General features: G+C 33.2%; 2 protein-coding genes and 1 pseudogene across 2 annotated transcripts; 2 read left to right on the forward strand and 1 right to left on the reverse strand.

Annotated features, from left to right (window-relative positions):
• Positions 1-13,351, forward strand: part of LOC144835635 (lymphoid-specific helicase-like) — a 49,802-nt pseudogene extending 36,451 nt beyond the window's left edge.
• LOC144834637 (lymphocyte-specific helicase-like) lies at positions 9,234-10,396 on the forward strand. Its single transcript, XM_078689520.1, has 4 exons — positions 9,234-9,354; positions 9,646-9,746; positions 9,956-10,123; positions 10,298-10,396. The coding sequence occupies exons 1-4, from the start codon at positions 9,237-9,239 to the stop codon at positions 10,394-10,396; spliced, it is 486 nt and encodes a 161-aa protein (XP_078545646.1). The 5' UTR covers positions 9,234-9,236.
• Positions 13,352-18,076: 4,725 nt separating the features above from the next.
• Positions 18,077-20,304, reverse strand: LOC144834638 (uncharacterized). Its single transcript, XM_078689521.1, has 4 exons — positions 20,191-20,304; positions 19,100-19,132; positions 18,412-18,912; positions 18,077-18,144 (listed from the first exon to the last, which is right to left on the reverse strand). The coding sequence occupies exons 2-4, from the start codon at positions 19,107-19,109 to the stop codon at positions 18,077-18,079; spliced, it is 579 nt and encodes a 192-aa protein (XP_078545647.1). The 5' UTR covers positions 19,110-19,132; positions 20,191-20,304.

Below are 20,304 nucleotides of genomic sequence, written 5' to 3' on the forward strand. Positions count from 1 at the left end.
GTTCCCATGTATATATTATTGTAGTTTATTTTTTCGCCAGATCATAAACTTTAATCACACTTTATGGTTAATGAAGTTATTGTTGCAACTTTCGTTTTTTCATTGAATTGTAGTATAGGCGGAATTATAGAGGGCGGCAAACACAATTTTTAATCCATCAGAATTAATAAAACGTCCTCTGAAAATCTAACTTTTAGTAGACCTATTTTTATTTGTATTCAGTAAACAAACTTTGCAATGCGGATTAGAATTAAGCTTATTGGATCCCAAAGAATAATAATATGTGTAATATGAGTGGTACTTATTATGATGTTAACAACATTTCGTTTTTAAAACAATGAAGCTTCCTTATTATTAGGCCAAAAAAAAATAATTATTGTGTTGGCCACGCCCGACCGACCCTAAACTGCCGAAAATGAAGGTCGGCTTTTTTTTTTTTTTTTTTTTTTGTTGAGCCAAACGGCAATTTTGAAACCAAATGGTGAAAAAATATTGTCTTATTTGCCAAATTGGCGAACATATTTCACCTCCGCCGGACGTGTAAAAAAGAAGCGTGCAACCAACCGTGAATCAATCACGTGATAACCGGAATACGCGATTATTAATTTTTGGGGGATCCAGGTTTAAATTAAATAAACACTTAGATTACACAGTGGTTGAGACAGGTTTTTAATAGTTATCACATTTTTAAACACCCTCATAATTAATGGACTCTACCAATGTTGATCTGCAGCAAAAGAACAACAGATCGTACATCGCACGAGGTTGTTGATGCGGTGTTTTTTGGTTTTACTGTACAGTACTACGATCCCATTACGGACTTGTTAAATGATTTAAAAGGCATGGATTCGCCAAGCAAGTAGGCCTATATACGTTTAATAAAAATGTACCTAAGATTGTCGTAAGCTCTTTTGTTCAAACTTGTTATTTATATAGCGATAATCCATCCGTTCCGGCATGCACGCAAGGCTTCTAGCCGGACCTCTAGCCTCGATCGATCGATGTCGCTGGTGGGGAATTTCCCCGCGATAAGAAATCGGCGAAATATGGCTCATAAAACGGCCTAAATTTTAATGTTACATCTTTAATGCCAGTGTAATTACGTATGGATAAAACAATATAAAACTCAATATTTTTCATCTAGAATAATATGTTAACTTGCGTAATGTAGCATTAACACGGAAATAGTTTATTTCGATCTTGATTGTTTTTGTTGGCTTTAAAAATGGTAGCTAGGGCTAGCCTAGGCATTTTTGCCTCAAAAAGCTAGGCCTACGTTTATTTAATAAACCTTTTTTAAACTTTTGTTGAAAGAATTATAGCTAGCGTGAGTCTAGGGTGCTATGAAAAGTGTTTAAAAGTCTTTTTGTATCAATTGTGTAAATTGTTTATTATTTTGCCGGCAACACATTTTTGGTCTGGAAAAAAAAAAAAAAAAAAAAAAAAAACACTTTTCCTACCGACCTACCCATTTTTAGGATTTACCCAAAACGTGGCCAACACAATAATTTTTTTTTTTTGGCCTTATATCGTTCTACATTGTGGTCAGGATTGGAATTAAACATCAAAAAGTATTTTGTTTAAATTATTATTCTGAAAGCAACTAACCTGTTTCTGATTTAACCTCTTTTGACATTCCTTGTCCTTCATTACTGGTCGCTACTGTTTTAATAATAAAATATTAAGAACAAAAATTAAAAGACAATTATTAATATTTAAAAAACTAACGAGTGAGAGCAAAATTATACGGTACATTATTAGTAACTAACCTGTTTCTGATTTAACTTCTTTTCGCATTCCTTGTTCTTCATTACTACTGGTTGCCACTTGCCCTGTTTTAATAATAGAATAATAAGAACAAAAAATGAAAATACTTATTCTACCTAAAAAACAAACGATTGAGAGCAAAATTATACGGTACATTATTATTAACTAACCTGTTTCTGATTTAACTTCTTTTCGCATTCCTTGTTCGTCATTACTACTGGTTGCCACTTGCCCTGTTTTAATAAATGACAAACTGTAATGTACAATGATATTCTATAACTCTTTTTAAAAATGTCAGTAGGGAGCATTAATTCAACATGAGTATGTTTCATTATGTATAAGAAACTAACAAAAGAGAGATATTTATGTTCATAACATGCACCTTTATACCGACTGTAATTTTGTTATATTATAATATTTGGTACCATTTTGTCATAACGCTTCGCACTAACTTACCTTCAGTCGGAGGTTTCACTCTTGATTCCAGTCCAATCTTTCTTAGATCATTAATAAACTCTTCTTTTCTTTGTCTACAAATTATTTTTCTCTGTTCCAAATCCCACGTCATACTCCAAGCATCTTCATAATTCTTTAACGCACTGCCATTGTACAGTGCATCAATTTTGCCGATATCTTCTTTGGTCAGTGCATTTCCTAAATTGACAATCCAGTGTCGATATGGGGTGAAATGTGTAATCTTGATTTCTTGAACATCGAGAAAAGATTGTTGGAGAACTTTGATAACACCAAACGTTTGAGTTATTTTGATTGTTTGATAAAGTACTGTAAGCTTTTCTGAACTCAAATGTCCAAATTTAATTAATTGGTGTAGTAAGTCTATCGTTTTACGTGCTTTATCTATGTCCGCTACTGCAATTAAATCTCGGTATAAAACTTGCAGCTGTCGAAATAGGTGGTGGTCATCATACCAAGTTGAAACGTTCACTAAATCCAGATTAAAATCTACAATGATGTAAACATATAATTATAAAAATTGAAAATTCCAATACACTACCGTTACTCAATGCAACACAATAAACAATCATTATTTGTTACCTGTTGCCATGGTGTCTATTTTGTGTCTTCATTTCTGAAAAATAATTTAATTTACAAATAAATAAATCTACTTCCGGTAGGATGTATATTTAGGAAGTGTCGTTTCATACTCTTTCATGCTCTGTCTACACTATCAAACTAGTTTGACAAAAAAGTGTGATGTGCCCAATAATAATTAAATGATATACAGTATTAACAAGAACATAAATAATAAAATAATAATAAACAATATAATATTTAAATTAAATGACATCTTTAATAGGTCTAATAATATTTTCTTTAAAAAATAACATATTAATAACATTGATAATAATACTAATAATAAATAATAACACTCCATCAAAGTTAAGTATTGTACTTTTTTGCTCTTTAGTTTCTTTATTGTACAATCCGTTTCCTTTCTTATAAATGTTTATTTTTTATTTTCTCTTGTCACAAACTCCCTTTATGTATGTTTCCGAGCGGTTGAAAATACTTTAGGAACTCCCTTGTGACATAAAAGTATACACACAAAATCCACAAAGTTGTAAAATAACTCAAAACAAAGCTTTTATTTCAATAAACTTCAACTTTCAACAATCCAGTAAGCACTTTAAACAACAGCTTCACAATATTAACCTTTACAATCTAATATCCAACATCTAATATCCAATTACCTTCTTCAAAATAAATGCTTCAATCAAAAATCCTTCTCCCTCCTTACAATTGTCATACTTCCCCTTATATACAATATGTTCATAACCTTCTAGATCATTCCTTATACTTCTTACTCTATTGGATTACAGTTTATAGTATACTTCTGGAATGTTCCTGATTGTTCTTATATTAATTATACATGGTTTCTTAAATCTAAACATACTCTTATTCTAGAATGTTCATGTAGATACTATGTTACTGTATATGTTAGGGAATGGTAATTTATTACATCTCTTTATACTTTTATTTAGCCTTCAGGCTAACATAATGTATGTAAGAACGTGTGCCGCCGATTTAAAGGCTTATGTTCAATAAAGTTTTATTTTATTTATTTATTTTTTATTTTCTAGAAATCAAATACCAAAAACAAAGGAACTTAACCAATCAGCATCGATTAATTGACTTACAGGGTGGAGCCTAAACCCCCTATAAAGAGGCAATATATTGAAACAAAAAGAGTCCGAGTTTTAAGTCGAAAAAGAAAGTTCGAATGAGAGGGTCTAAGGCTTGATGCCAAAATGCTTCGTTCTGCTTGCATATACAGTTATAGTTTTATAAAAGGAGTATGTTAGGGAAGGCTGGTTCCCTGTCTGAATCATAGAGGAAAGGAGTGGGACAAGAGAATGAAAGAAACGGAAGAGAGACAAGAGAACCGAAAACATGTCTGCTCGAGATGATACGTAAGTATCTTAAGAAGGCTGGTTCCCTGTCTGACTCATGAAAAAGTGGGACAAGAAAAGAAAAGAAACGGAAGATAGACAAGAGAGCCGAAAACATACACAAAGACAAAGAAGCATCATTCCAGACTCCATTACAAAACGGTAGTCTGACTTCGTTTTTATTATTATTTTTCGGTCAAGTTGGACGAGAATAGAACTTTCAATGATTTCAAGATCTTTGATTCATTGCGTATGAGTATAAATTGAATGTAGCCTTATTACTAGAACCCTACTTAAAATATAAGCAGAAGTATTATATCTTATGCCTATATTATTATGATATATTGTTTATTGTGATCAGGGACAACTTCCTGTTGTGATGGCATTCTTCTGTTCAGAGAAACTCGCTGTTTATTGTTACGACTATTATGTGGAATAGGGCCTACGTTCAGTTATTTAACAAAACCACGTGAAGCCACACCCTATCCCCTAACTAAAAAACAAAGTCATCAGAACTACACCTATATTCTCATTGTTTTGCAAATAAATGTTCCGAACTAATTAAAATGAAATTGTAAACTTACAAATTGGCTTAAGACTGGACTGTAACTGGATCTCGTATCTGGACTATCAATATACCGATACAGTCAAATGTGACGATTTATAGCAGCAACTGCACCACTCCCTTTGACGTCAACTACTGTATAATTCAGTGTAAACTTACAAATGGCTTAAGACTGGACTGTAACTGGATCTCGTATCTGGACTATCAATATACCGATACAGTTAAATGTGACGATTTGTAGCAGCAACTGCACCACTCCCTTTACTGAGTAATTAGTATTCATAATCCACGTATATGTATGCTATATTGACTTTGTCCGTGACGTCACAAAAGCTTTTCCACGGTCCAACTGTCTTTCTGTTGAAACACAATGTACACGATTATTATATCGGCACCGTCGAATCGTACGACGTCTATAAATATTCCATTCAAAATTCCATAGAAAGTATTTTTAGAAAATTACCAGCTCAGAATCTTTTTAAATAATATTTAAAAACTGCAAAACGTCATGGTATGGAATTATGTTACAAGTGGTTAGAGTTGAATATACTTCGTCCATGCACCCACAAAAAACGGAGTGCATTTTGTTTAAAAGAAAAGTTTAAAATATTGAGAATTCCAAATCACTTTTAATGATCATAATATCCTTTAGTCATGATTCCATAAGTACCTTGGTTTACAAATTGATAACTGTATTTCAAATGAAGAATATGTTACATGTATTATTATGAAACAAAAGCAAATTCGACCAGATTGAAATTTCTGTACAGGCAGCAGGCTAGCTGTTTGGACAAGCAAAGTAGGAAACTGTTATGCTCTGCATTAATTCAGTGTATTTTCGACTATTTAGACTATTCTGCAACAGCCTGGTATTCTGGTATAACTTCATTCCTTCCAAATAAACTCCAGGTAACCCAAAACAAAATTGTACGGTTTATTCTCAACATTGCCTCTATTGGTCAGGAACAACCAAGGCTGTTGGTTATCTGAACATAAACAACAGAGTTAAATTTCTAAGATAGACTTCAGGTATTATAGGTCCACGCCTATAAGATATACCATGATGTAGATTCCACTTTTTTAGCAGACAATTTTACAAATATTTCTAAACAACATACGTACTGTACGAGGAAATTAATGAACATTTTGTAATTCCTAATATCAAAGTGTTGGATTCGAAAACATTCTATTATAATACTATTAAAGATTGGAATAATGTTCCATCAAACATAAAAGGTATAAAAACACCTAATGAGTATAAACATGTTATAAAGCTTTATCTTAGTAGGCCTAATGTGCATAGGGAGACTAATGCATTGTGAACTGTTGTTATATTTTTGAATTTTTCTATGTTTTTGTTATAATGACCCCATTGAATAGCTTAGCTCTATGGGTAATCCTTGGTATGTTGATTGTACCCCATTGGATAGCTTAGCTCTATGGGTAATCCTTGGTATGTTGATTGTACCCCATTGGAAAGCGCTTCTAGATCTAAGGATAATCCTTGGTATGTTGATTGTACCCCATTGGAAAGCTCTTCTAGATCTAAGGGTAATCCTTGGTATGTTGATTGTACCCCATTTGAAAGCTTTTCTAGATCTAAGGGTAATCCTTGGTATGTTGATTGTACCCCATTGGAAAGCTCTTAGATCTAAAGGTAATCCTTGGTATGTTGATTGTACCCCATTGGAAAGCTCTTCTAGATAGATCTAAGGGTAATCATTGGTATGTTGATTGTACCCCATTGGAAAGCGCTTCTAGATCTAAGGGTAATCATTGGTATGTTGATTGTACCCCATTGGAAAGCTCTTCTAGATCTAAGGGTAATCATTGGTATGTTGATTGTACCCCATTGGAAAGCTCTTCTAGATCTAAGGGTAATCCTTGGTATGTTGATTGTACCCCATTGGAAAGCTCTTCTAGATCTAAGGGTAATCATTGGTATGTTGATTGTACCGAATAAAACAAACAAACAAACAAAAATGTATCCGACTTACAGTAATGTTAAAATTGCAATTTGTGATTGAAGATAATATTTTTTCTGGTACAGTAGGTATATTGATGATTGTATCCAAACACACTTATACAAATATAAATTGCCAAAGAACTATCAATTATTCCAATATTCATTTGGAAGCAACTTCACCCCTTAGGTCAACTTTAATATCGGGATGACTTGCCGCTATTGACTTTGGCCGTGACGTCACAAAAGCTGTTCCACAGTCTAGTGCAGGTCTTTCTGTAGAAGCACAATAGGGTACTACTAAGTCTATACTTATTCACTCAAAATTACACAGAAACTATTTTTAGAAAAACACACAGAATCCTCGATTTAAATGTCAAGATCAATATACATAATAGAATTTTTAAATAAAACGTACGGTAACCTATTTGGTTCTGAAAATGACGTGAGTTTCTCAACGTTTCGATCAATTATGCTTTGATGTTCATAGATAATTATGATCCGACGTCCTGCTTAAGAGTGAGGAGTTTGTTTTCTGATTCTCACAAACAGGATGATCAAAGTAAATTAATGATTGAAACGTCGAGAAACCCAACAATTCATTCATTTCAGAACTAATATATACGCGTACGTGGGTACTGCAAACTTTATATACATTTGATTTCGCCAAGCAAACCTTCAAACAATTCTCATATTGTTCCATTGTCTTTCTTTGTCCAGTCGGCATTCATCATTTTATACCTTTTACATATTTGCTATAGTGTTTTTTATTACATGCTAAAACTGGAATCTTCACCGTCATCGTCACTGCGCCGGCAATATTACAAAACAATTGTTGTTGTACTGTATTTAAATGCTGGGTACGAAAAAACTAAACGAATTGAATTATATTTTGATATCGAAATAGTGAAATTGGTAAAATAAATTATTTTAAAAAAACTGGTACGGTGTCATGTTGTCCGTTGAAGGCGCTCTTTGGCTTCTATTTAAAACGAGTAGAGCAGGTGGTTAATGGTTTGGTATCAATTCACACAGCGCGGCCTTTATGAATAATAAAAAGGTGTAGGCCTAGGCCTAGGCCTGATGTAGTTTCTTCTAAGAGCCACAAAACTTAGGTAAGCTGGGTGTTAGTTTGTTTCTTTTTTGGTAATACGCTAGGCCTAGACTCTACTGGTGCCTGCATGGCACCTAACTAACGTGACAAATAATTATGAACACATCAATTGTTGTCCCTATAATACCATGATAATACTAAAATAGGCCTCCACCACACACAGGCAGCCAGCAGTCGTGTCGTTTTTCTCTCTTTTCTAGCCCACACAAACTAGAGAGTCGCAGGAGGGAAGTGTGACTTCTAACTAGCCTAGTTTAGTAGCCTACTACTATCTAGGCCTGGGCCTAGATGACCTCAATGTGTGATCAGAATTGTCTTCTCACAGCAGGATGACAGTGCGTGACATACGTGAAGATTACAGCTGCTATACAGACCATGGAGTTATTATGATATACCTCCACCACGACCATGTAGACCTACAGATACCTCCATGTACAGAGACAGAACTACTGTCGTCTAGATGGCTGTTGACAGGTAAGCACTCATGGATAGTTACAGAGTAAAGAAACAACTATATGTTGTTTTTGCCAATTTGTAAATGTAAATTATAGTTAATGCGCAATTAATGGCCAGTTGATATAGACATTTCACATTCTGATTTTAGCAGCAACTAGGCCTACTGCTGTATTATTACGTTTCTGTTTTCTTTTTTAGAATGAGTGCAAGAATGTTCTTACTGATAGACAACATGTAAGCATTCAAGAATACGCCAGAGTAAAGAGAAAACTTAATTCAGTTGGCAAATGTGTTTGTCTTCATTTTTACACGTCCAAGTAATGATAACTATCTTTAATACAATAATATCAGTTGGACTTGTAGCAGGCCACAGACCATGTTTTGTTTTGTTTTTTTTTCATAATAATAGCAGCCATGAATCATGTTAATTTGTTTTTCAATGATTAAAAAATAGTGGAAGATTGGTTTCTTATCTTTCTCAGACTAGTAATTTTAGCAATGATCCTGATTATTTCATCTTTCTGCTTTCAACAAGAGCTGGTGGGTTAGGCATCAACTTGACAACAGCTGACACAGTCATTATATGACAGTGATTGGGTAAGTTAAATAAATAATTACTACATTTTATTACAGCGTGATCAATAATCTGCCATACGATTTACACACAGAGTGTCATATGTAAAGAAGTATTTGTGCTGAGTGAAGTTGAGCCTAACCTAAATTGATTCTACCCAGCTTATATTTCACATACCAACTTAAGTCTGTTCATAACCTAGTCTTTCCTACCACTTTCACTGTTTGGAAACCACCATCATGTTTATAGAAATATCCCAACATGTTTGTAATGAATTTATAGCAATGTAAATTTGCCTCCAACTTTATACAAGCTGTTTAAATAATAAGGTGGTAAGATAAATTGTTTGATTTGTATTCAACTATGTTTATTTTAGAGAACTGAAGATGTACCAATCTGCCAACAGACTTCTACTTACTGGTACCCCACTTCAAAACAACCTGTCTGAGTTGTGGTCTATGCTAAACTTCTTACTACCAGAAGTGTTTGATAATCTACAAACGTAAGTATTAATTGTCAATTTGGATCCGGTCCTGCTCCAGTTGAGGTTCGCAACAGATTGTGCGTCGTACAGCATTAGTGACTTTTTGTTTTCATGACGTGTCATGCAGCTACACGCATTTCGAGGAAAAAGAACATGGAACATGGTGCGTCGTGAAAACAAAACAAAATGCGACATAATTTTTATTTTCCGGAGCAGGTGTGAAAGGCAAACATGTCAATCACTGCCCACCAAACAATTTCCCTCTGTATAAGAACAAAACTGATGTGTATGTAAATTTTCTTTATTTTATATTTCAGGTTTGAATTGTTTTAATTCATTTTCAAGTCACGAAGATGAAGAAGCCATTGTAGCTAAGGAGAGAGAACAACATGTTATATCCATGATGCACCAGGTACTGCCAACAAATCATTTAACAGTGTCTTAGATCAAAAACGAAAGGAACGGTAATTGCTCCATCTATCAGACCGATTGTTAAATCGACCAATTATAGTCCCGATGAGATTGGAACAGATTATACTGGGCTTAAATGCATGCACAGATTAATGTTGATATTTTCTGTTTGTAATTTTATTCTGTATTAAAACTGTTTGTATCTTATAGATCTTGACGCCATTTTTATTACGACGCTTAAAGACAGATGTTGACCTGACAATACCTTCAAAGAAAGAGATCATTGTAAACGCACCAATGATGAGTATTCAACAAGAATTCTACGCATCAACTCTAGACAGGTCAATTATTGATAAGGTCAAACCCAAGGTAAGAACAGTGCATCACGTGCCATGGCTCTCTTATAATCAACCTAGCTGCCTACAAGCCAGAGTATCTAGGGTTAGTTAACATGAAATTAGAAACACATGCTAAAATAAATGAGTCGAGATTCTGCAGCTGAGAAATTGCAGTAAGAACTAACCAATGATTAGTTGATAACTAAAAGAAGAGGTAACATTGACCCCAAAAGGTCGACCCAAGAGAGGATGCTCTAAAACGGTCGACTGCTCCATTGTATTTAATGAAACTGAGGAATCTGATGATGCTTAAGATTGGTACAAAAAGATTAGAGACACATTTGCCAAGTGAGTTTACAATAGTTGTAGTAGAGAAGTCTAGGCGTGAGTACCATAAAGTTAAGATTGAATGGGAAAAATATTTCGTTGTATTCAGGTGGCATGGGGTGGGTGCTTTGTTGAAATTATTCTTTGTAGTATGGTGTTGGTTAGTGCTATATCTATAATGTCCTGTAGTCGGAACAGATGCTTAGCACCTGGTGAGAGGGTGTCCCTGTCCACTTCCACCAGTACAACATCCATGAGTACATTACTTTATACCCCTTTTATTATTTATTTCAGAGAACCAACTGCACCTGGTGTGACCCCATCAAATACAGAATCAGTAGTTAATATTAAGCTTCAAAACATTGCAATGCAACTAAGAAAATGCTGTAACCATCCTTACCTACTGGAATATCCACTTGACCCGGTCACGCAACAGTTCAAAGTTGACGAGGATCTTGTCAAGTCATGCGGAAAGCTTTTAGTGTTGGAGAGGATGTTACCTGGACTAAAGAAGCGTGGACACAAGGTATCAATCTTAAATTTTCATGTTAGTTTAAAAGAATGTAATAAGTTAATGAAATTGGCAATTGGTACCAGATTATTTTATAAAAACATCTGAATTATATGTCTGTTTGTCTGTAGGTCCTGATCTTTTCCCAGATGACCTCAATGTCTGATATGTTTGTAGGTTCTCATCTTTTCCCAGATGACCCAGATGACCTCCATGTCTGATCTGTTTGTCTATAGGTCCTTATCTTTTCCCAGATGACCTCCATGTTTGATCTGTTTGTTTGTCTGTAGGTCCTCATCTTTTCCCAGATGACCTCAATGCTTGACATACTTGAAGATTACTGCCACTTAAGAAACCACAACTACTGTCGTCTTTGAGAGACAACAAAAGGTAAGCACCTGTATGGTGAAGATAAAGAAATTTAGAAGATTATTTGGAAGAACTTGTAAATATAAATGATACTGAATTAAGTTGATACACACATTCTGATTTTAGCAACTACTGCTGTATTATGTTAATTAGTATTATGAATGTTTTTACTTAGAAAAAATAAAAAATGTGTTTGTCTTAATTTTTACCAAATGTCAACCTAATGCTAATTATCTTTAATATCAGTTGGTTGTAGCAGCCAATTTTAGCAATGGTCCTGATTATTTCATCTTTCTGCTTTCAACAAGAGCTGGTGGGTTAGGCATCAACTTGACAACAGCTGACACAGTCATTATATATGACAGTGATTGGGCAAGTTAAATAAATAATTACTACATTTTATTACAGCGTGATCAATAATCTGACATACGATTTACACACAGAGTGCAATATACTTTTTTGCTGCGCACTTTTTGCACTCAAGTGCATGATAGTGAAAAAATAAAGAGCACACTAGTGACTCATTTCAGCGCGTCTGATTGGCTACATCCTTGAACCCATGTTATAATAATTAGTCACAAGCTTGTGGTGTAATGTTTGTTTTAGTGTAGTGACTTTCAATACATTGTAAAGTAGCATTTATAGTTATATTATAGAACCCACAGTCAGATCTACAAGCCCAAGATAAGATAGATTCCACAGAATTGGTCAAGAAAAGCCAGTGATTGTGTACAGGTTAGTGACCATTAACACCATTGACCAGAAGATAGTGGAGAGAGCAGCTGCAAAGAGGAAGCTGGAGAAGATGGTCATTCATCAAGGTCAGTTTTGTCTTTCACACCTCCCTAAAAACCCTCCTGAACAATAAACGATGAATACGTTAAATTAATCATATTGTTTTATAGACTTCTACAGTAGTATGCAAACTTCTAGGCATTGATTGTTCTCATTCATTTCAAGAATTCATTATCTTGTTTTTTTTAGGTAAATTCAAAGGCAGTAAAACTATGGTGAGAGACTCAAAAGCTGTGATGGATCCCATGGAACTACTAAAAGTGTTACGCTCCACTCATCACTCTTGCATTATCAAAAACTGTGAAGAACAAGTCATCAGCGACGCAGATCTTGAGCTCCTATTGGATCGCAGCGACCTTGTGTTTAAGGTTCTGGAATCCTGCGATGAGAATGTCATGGAGTTAAAGATCTCAGTACTGGGTTCACATACTGTATACCCAATATTGCACAAATTGAAATCTGGGATCGTTAATGGTATTTATGACATTTATTTCTATGCAAGTAGTTACTGTTGTTTTCGGCACAGCACAGTGTTCAGGTTTAAACTATTGTTAACACCAAGTGTTATTACAAGTCAGCACAGTGTTCAGGTTTAAACTATTGTTAACACCAAGTGTTATTACAAGTCAGCACAGTGTTCAGGTTTAAACTATTATTAACACCAAGTGTTATTACAAGTCAGCACAGTGTTCAGGTTTAAACTATTGTTAACACCAAGTGTTATTACAAGTCAGCACAGTGTTCAGGTTTAAACTATTGTTAACACCAAGTGTTATTACAAGTCAGCACAGTGTTCAGGTTTAAACTAAAGTGTTATTACTCTTACAACATAAAGAAAATCAAAGACTGTACACAAATATATCTGAACATTAAGTAGAACTTTTAATTATTCCAATCTATATATTTTCACCCTTAAATTTATTTTATACAGGATTATATTTCACTATTTCGACATCATAACATAAAAAATAAGTCTACATCAAAAAATATATTTAAAAACACACCAATGAAACTAATCATTGATATCAAACTATATTTTATAATGTCTTCATTGTTTGATTTTTGTCATTTTTAGTTTTACAAATTCTACTACAACTTTGTTCTGTTGTTGTTACTGTGCCAAAGACATCTCATAATGTGTTTATTTGTTAATTTAATTTCTAATTACGTTTTCATTTAATAAAACTGCTTTTGATAACTAATTACGTTTCATCATTATGTTCATGTTATGTTTTGTAGTTTCAAGTTGTACCACTTTACTTTTAGTATTGGATGGTTAAAACCATCCAATACTAAAAGTAAAGGGTGAAATTACATTTACGATTTAATATTATTTTATCACATAATATTATCACATAATTATTTTAAAACACGCACAACCAATTCTATACAATATATCAAGTAAAAAACATTGCATTATTATAAAAGAATCATTTTCATTAAATATGGCAGCACAGCTTATAAAGATTATAATGAATAAGAAACAAACATTCTTGTTTATCTGCATGCTACAGCTGTTAATAATTATTACTTCCGTTGCTAGTGTGCCGCGTGCGGAAGTACGCGCGCGCGCTCCGTCGATGAAGGTAAGTATGTCAAAATAAAATGTTTAAAAACATTTTATGTTTTAGATTATCATATTGATTTAATCTACTATACGATTTATATATAAAAGGTCGTTTTTATATTGAATACAAATTTAATGTTAGAAATGCAATTATTTGCGATATTAAAAATTGACACCAGCTTGCTGCGAGATTTAAAAATGTGTCTGTTATATAGTAGAAGTAACATACGTTATCAGTGAAAACTAACGATGATTAAATGTAATATTTCTTATTGAACACTTTTCAGACACGTGACGAATGTCGTCAGCTGATAGATTGCAACCCATCATGGTAAGGTACCTCAGCTCAGGACACATAATGAGAAATGAAGACAATGTATTAACATCAATGTTGTGAAGTTTACTACGATAGATAGTGAGAGTACGTAATGCTAATTGAACTTGTTTGAGAGAACATTCTGATACAAAGTCATTAAATACATCACGTGATAGATTGTGAATCCCAACATAGTCATATTTATCTTGAATGCCTAAAATGTGTGCAATAACTCTTCCCTTTCGCTCCAATGCCATCTTACTACAAAAGTCACTGACACTATACCAATCATATTGCATACAATACAATTGCATAATTAGACGTATGAAATGCCCGTCACATTGTACACCTGGACTAATGTAATCAATAAACATTCTTATGGAGGTAGATATATCATCCAAATGATTATTTATTTCTAAATCTTTGCTTGTCATGTGATTAATTAATTCATTTACCACATCATCTTTATGTTCTTTTTTAACAAAGTTTAAATATCTCAACAGATAGCGATATGTTGACAAACTATTTATAACCCAGTGCTTGAGGAAACCGCCAGCTTTATCACCAAGGAAACCAATTGCAAACTCTCTCGCTCTGTATAAATGCTCACTCTCTCGTATCACCTTCCACTCATCATCATCCAATGGTGTAAGTAATGTTTGTACATCTAAGCACTCATTCTCCGTACCTTCACTTTCACATAATTTGCACAAGTAAAATCCCACCAATGACTCTACTATCAATTTGTGAGGAGGCATAAAAATGATTTCAAAATTCGATTTTAAAATCGGTGTGTCTTCGTAAACAAATCCAAGTTTCACGGACATATCAACCAAATCTTTAGTCGTATGTTTATCATTCAAATCTTTCATGTTTATTGAAAGTTGATTTACTTTCAAGTTATCATACATACATTTTCCCAACAAAATCATAGCATTTACGTATTTTGCTGGTGTGTCTTCAAATTTAGAAAGCTTTGCGAATTGTTTTTGTTTGTTGAACTGATTTAAAATATTACGAAATATTTCTTTAAAAAGTTCAGCTTTATCTTTAGGAAGGCTTTGGCTGTCTTGCCATAGCAAACAGATTGAAAAAAGCAGCATGGGATTTTTGCACATTGAATATACGTCTTCATGTTTACGTTTTCGCGAATACCTATCGCCTATGAAAATATCTAATTCCTTTCTAAGGGACTTTCCCAATTCTGGTTTTTCAAAATACTCAAAATGTTTGTCAATGTACTTTCCTATGCTCTTGTTATTAAATCCCTTAACCCTTACATGTACGTTACTCTCTTTTACGAATTCATCTATGCTTTCTGATCGTGAAGTAAGTATCACGGTACTTTCTTCTAGGTTGTTCTTTTTGAACAGACTAATTACGCTTGGATTATTAAATCTCAATTCGTCTAACCCATCTAGTAGCAGTACAACTTTATCGTCATGTTTGTTTATGAATTTCTTAATTAACCGTGGATCATCTGGGAGATCTGTTTTTAAATTAAAATCTTCCATATCCAGTTGCTTTACAATGAGATCGGAAATGTTATCATCTTTGTCTAAATCCCGTACACTTAAAAGAAATACAATTTTACCTTCAAATGATTTAATTGATTGAGTAGCCGTAGCCCAGTTGTATGATAAATGCCTTAATAAGGTAGTTTTACCTATCCCACCCTCTCCATCAATAAGAGCTCTACATCCAGGTTTGGAACTGATGACATCTACCACTTCTGTTAATGTTGTTGGTTTGCAGCCTTCATTCTTGTCACCTTCTTTCAGTAGTTCCAAATCAGTAAACATCTGTGAAATGTCAACATTGTATCTATCACGCATTGTTGCTGGTGTAAATCTACTGGCCTACACAATTTCTCTTGTCTTTGAAGCAGATATTCTTCAATGTTGTCTAGATGCGAAGAAAAATGACAAAAACAATATTTAGTAAAATAAATTTATTTTATTTAATAATGGCATTGTAATTTCTAGTACTGTAATACAATAAGTAGTGCTGTGGCCGCGCCGAAGTAGTAAACCAAATAAATAATATAGAGACAAACATAATTTATTATCAATCAGAAAGAAAACTCTGTTAAACGACTGGTGGTCGCCAGCAAATTAATCGTAACAACCGTTTAATGTAGAGCAATCCACTGCTTATGGTAAAACCATATCAATCATTGATGCTGATGGCCGCTTTTAGGAAGAAAGCAAGGCGGTCGCTTTTTTTTAAACGAAGGTTCAATTTTGTAAAAAATATAATAATTCTATGCTGATCGTTGATAGTAAAACTACATTAGCGTGAGGCAATTTCGTTACTCCATTAACTTTTGACTGTTCTACATAAGCTGTGTGTGTTTCTACTAGCTGGAAGTTTTACTAAAGCTGATTTTTCTAGATTCACTGTTTACGAAATTAGCGTTGTAACACGCATATATTCATTTTTTGGTAGGTGAAATAAAAAAGGAGTTTTACAGTAGTATAACAAAATAAAGATTTTTCAGGCATCTCAGTACAACTTTTGTTCTTAATACGAAAGCAATAACAAATAATAAAAAAAATAATATAAATTGCGTTCAAAGTGATAGTTTTGACATTTACTTTAATAGGAAAAGTTACAAATCTAATTAAATTTGCTTTTATTCAAAATTGAAATATTGCACGCGTGTACGAATTAATTGAATTAAAAACCTTGTCATTTATCCTAAATTAAAATTAGCTGGTAATTATCGTGGAGCTGCTGTTGTATAAACACACGTTTGCAATATTAAATATAATTTATTTTACATATTCTATTCGTTGGTCTTTCGTGAAAAGAGTTATGATACACGACCCAGGTTGTGACGTGTTGTTTTTTTATAATACCATGCATGTATGTTACTAGGTTAAAAGGCTATTTGTTACGTAAGATGTTTATGATTGAAATTGAATTCACAATTCTCTACGTCATAATCACATTTATTTATGATTATCCTCAATTTTATGCCAAATGGCATGATACAATGTGCATTTATAGGCCTTAATTAACGCTGTATCCATGAAAATCAAAGGGATTATAGAGGGCGGCATACATAATATATCATTAATCAGAACGAAACTTTAAACAATGTTATATATTTGAACTAAGATGATTGTAACTACAGTACAGTACATGTAATATTACGGTGAATTACTATTTTTTAATTTGATTACAAAATCTCATTAATTGTTTTATGAAGACATTTTATTTTCAAATTAATTATGATTTTATAATGAGCAAGACGATGTGATTTTATTATTCATTCAATCTTTTATCTCGGAATCTCTGGTCCATAGAAAGTAAAATTAAATATAAATGATTACATAAATTATTACTGCTCATCTCATGTTTTTAATGCATTAAGAATTTTTGATTGTTATAGAAATGTAGTATGAGGCCATTATTCACTTTTAGATTTTCCCTTGTATATTATTGTTGTTTATTTTTTCGCCAGATCAGAAACTTTAATCACACTTTATGGTTAATGAAGTTATTGTTGCAACATTCGTTTTTTCATTGAATTGTAGTATAGGCGGAATTATAGAGGGCGGCAAACACAATGTTTAATCCATCGGAAATAATAAAACGTCCTCTGAAAATCTTAAAAACTTTTAAGTAGACCTATTTTTATTTTAATTCAGTAAACAAACTTTGCAATGCGGATTAGAATTAAGCTTATTGGATCCCAAAGAATAATGATATGTGTAATATGAGTCTTACTTTTTATGATGTTAACAACATTTCGTTTTTAAAACAATGAATCTTCCTAATTATTATATCGTTCTACACGTGGTTAGGATTGGAATTAAACATCAAAAAGGATTTTGTTTAATTATTATTATTCTGAAAGCAACTAAACTGTTTTTTGATTTAACCTCTTTTCGAATTCCTTGTTTTAAATTATACAGTACATTAGTACCTCACCTGTTTCTGATTTACCTTCTTTTCGCATTCCTTGTTCTTCATTACTACTGGTTGCCACTTGCCCTGTTTTAATAATAGAATAATAATAATAAGAAAAAAAAAATGAAATACTTATTCTACCTAAAAAACTACCGATTGAGAGCAAAATTATACGGTACATTATTAGTAACTAATCTGTTTCTGATTTAAATCTTTTTCGCATTCCTTGTTCTTCATTACTACTGGTTGCCACTTGCCCTATTTAATAAATGACAGGACAAAACCTGAATTTAGGCTACAATGATATTCTATACCGGTATGCTTCTTTAAAAATATCATTTATTACATTAATTCAACACAAATATTTTTCATTGTATATACAAAATAATAATAATTAACATAACAAAACAACTGCAATGTATTAACATGCACCTTCAGTCGGCGGACATGGATTTAATGTTGCCAGGCTGTTTTATATTTCTTTTTACCAAATTAATGTTTTTTACGCTTTTCTCACTAACATACCTTCAGTCAGATGTGTTACTCTTGATTCCAATCCAACTTGTCTTAAATTGTTAATAAATTCTTCAATTTTTTCTTCACAGATTTTTTTTCTCTGTTCCAAATCCAGAATCATACTCCAAGCATCTTTATAATTCTTTAACGCACTACCATTGTACAATGCATCTATTCTGTCCACATCAGCCTGTCTAAGTCCATTTCCGAAAGCTACAATTTGGAGTCGATATCGAGTGAACATAGTAATTTCTTGAACATCGAGAAAAGAATGTTTGAGACGATCTATGACACCAAACTGTTCAGTTACTTTTATTGTCTCGTATAACAATATACGATTGTCTGAACTTAAACGTCCATTTGCCCTTAATTCCTGTAGTAAGTGTATTGTGTTGGTGGCGCTGTCTATGTTCGATGCTGCAATCAAATCTTTGTACAAAACTTTCAGCTTTGTGACGAGATTACGTTCATCATACCAAGTTGAAACATTTACTAAATCTAGATCAAAATCTATAAAATGGTGAAAACAGAACAATATTAAAAATGTGTATTATTATTTAATGCAACACTAGGATTACTGTATATAATCATGTAGGCCTAAAGCGGACCGATCTTTTTTTATGTCGGTACTTATTATACTAATATATGTTTATAATTTTGTATTAAGTCTTTATGAGTAAATACATTATCAGTGTACCTGTTGCCATTTTTCAAATTTCTGTCTTCATTCCTGAAAAATAAGTGTTAAATCGGATCATATTCGCAAATATATCTACTTCCGATAGGCTGATGTATACTTATGACGTGATGATCGTTTCATACTAAGTTCAATGTAACGATAAGATCAATGATTGAACTGTCTGTAGTTTGTTTATAGTCAATAAGTGTGGAGCATCCCAGCAATTTATATAATGTTCTTTATGTCTTGCTACCCGTGCGTACTTCAGGATTGGACAGGACAGGTTGGGCATCAGTGACAAACTGAACACAAAGTAAACTTCACACATTAATGGAATATTAGTCAAAATTAAACGAATTTACTGTATTACACTATAGCATAGTTAAAATATAAAAACTGAAAGATGTATGTATCTGATTTGTTTATTGTGATGGCCACATTCTGAATTGAGAGATGAGAAAAATGTGTGCTTGTTTTTTTATAGGGTGTACAGATACGTTTAATTGACAGGAACATGTCATTTTCGATCCACAACCACACACTCGCTCCCTCCCATTAAACGTAAAAATAACTATAGTAAGCCTATAAATGGGGTCCGAGTAAATTTAATATTATTGTAGTTGGCGGTGTTAGTATTGCGCAGAACGCAAGAGGAGTGAACACCCGCTACATTTATGATTATGATCAGGTTCGGCAATCACCCGAGGATTATGATCAGGTTCGGCAATCACCCGAGGATTATGATCAGGTTCGGCAATCACCCGAGGATTATGATCAGGTTCGGCAATCACTGGCAAAATGAGATTGAATGTTAACCTTGTATAGAACCGTACTTAAATATAAAAAACATACATAAGTATTATAATTATCTTATAATATGATACATTGTTTGTTGTGATGGCATTCTTTTGTTGCTCAGAGAAACTCGCTGTTTGTTGACGATTATGTGTGGTACACAGGATAGTACGTTCAGTGATATTAACAAGATACCACAATCCACACTCTACTCCAAATAACAATGGAAGCATATTATCGGAATTATGCCTTTATTCTCATATTATTGTTTTGCAAATAAATTAAACTATATTAATGAAATATTGTAAACTTACAAATTGGCTTAAGACTGGACTGTAACTGGATCTCGTATCTGGACTATCAATATACCGATACAGTAAAATGTGACGATTTATAGCAGCAACTGCACCACTCCCTTTGACGTCAAC

This window comes from Antedon bifida, chromosome 2 (assembly GCF_963402885.1).
Source record: "Antedon bifida chromosome 2, ecAntBifi1.1, whole genome shotgun sequence".
NCBI lineage: Eukaryota > Metazoa > Echinodermata > Crinoidea > Comatulida > Antedonidae > Antedon > Antedon bifida.

Excerpts from the sequence above, each read along its gene's own strand:
- LOC144834638 (XM_078689521.1), bottom strand. Across the intron at positions 18,145-18,411 it reads AGTAACACATCTGACTGAAG|GGCAAGTGGCAACCAGTAGT; the intron begins GTATGTTAGTGA and ends TTTATTAAATAG.
- LOC144834637 (XM_078689520.1), top strand. The coding sequence starts at position 9,237 with ATGTACCAATCTGCCAACAGACTTCTACTTACTGGTACCCCACTTCAA. Across the intron at positions 9,355-9,645 it reads GTTTGATAATCTACAAACGT|TTTCAGGTTTGAATTGTTTT; the intron begins AAGTATTAATTG and ends CTTTATTTTATA. Across the intron at positions 10,124-10,297 it reads TCAAACCCAAGGTAAGAACA|GTAACATTGACCCCAAAAGG; the intron begins GTGCATCACGTG and ends CTAAAAGAAGAG.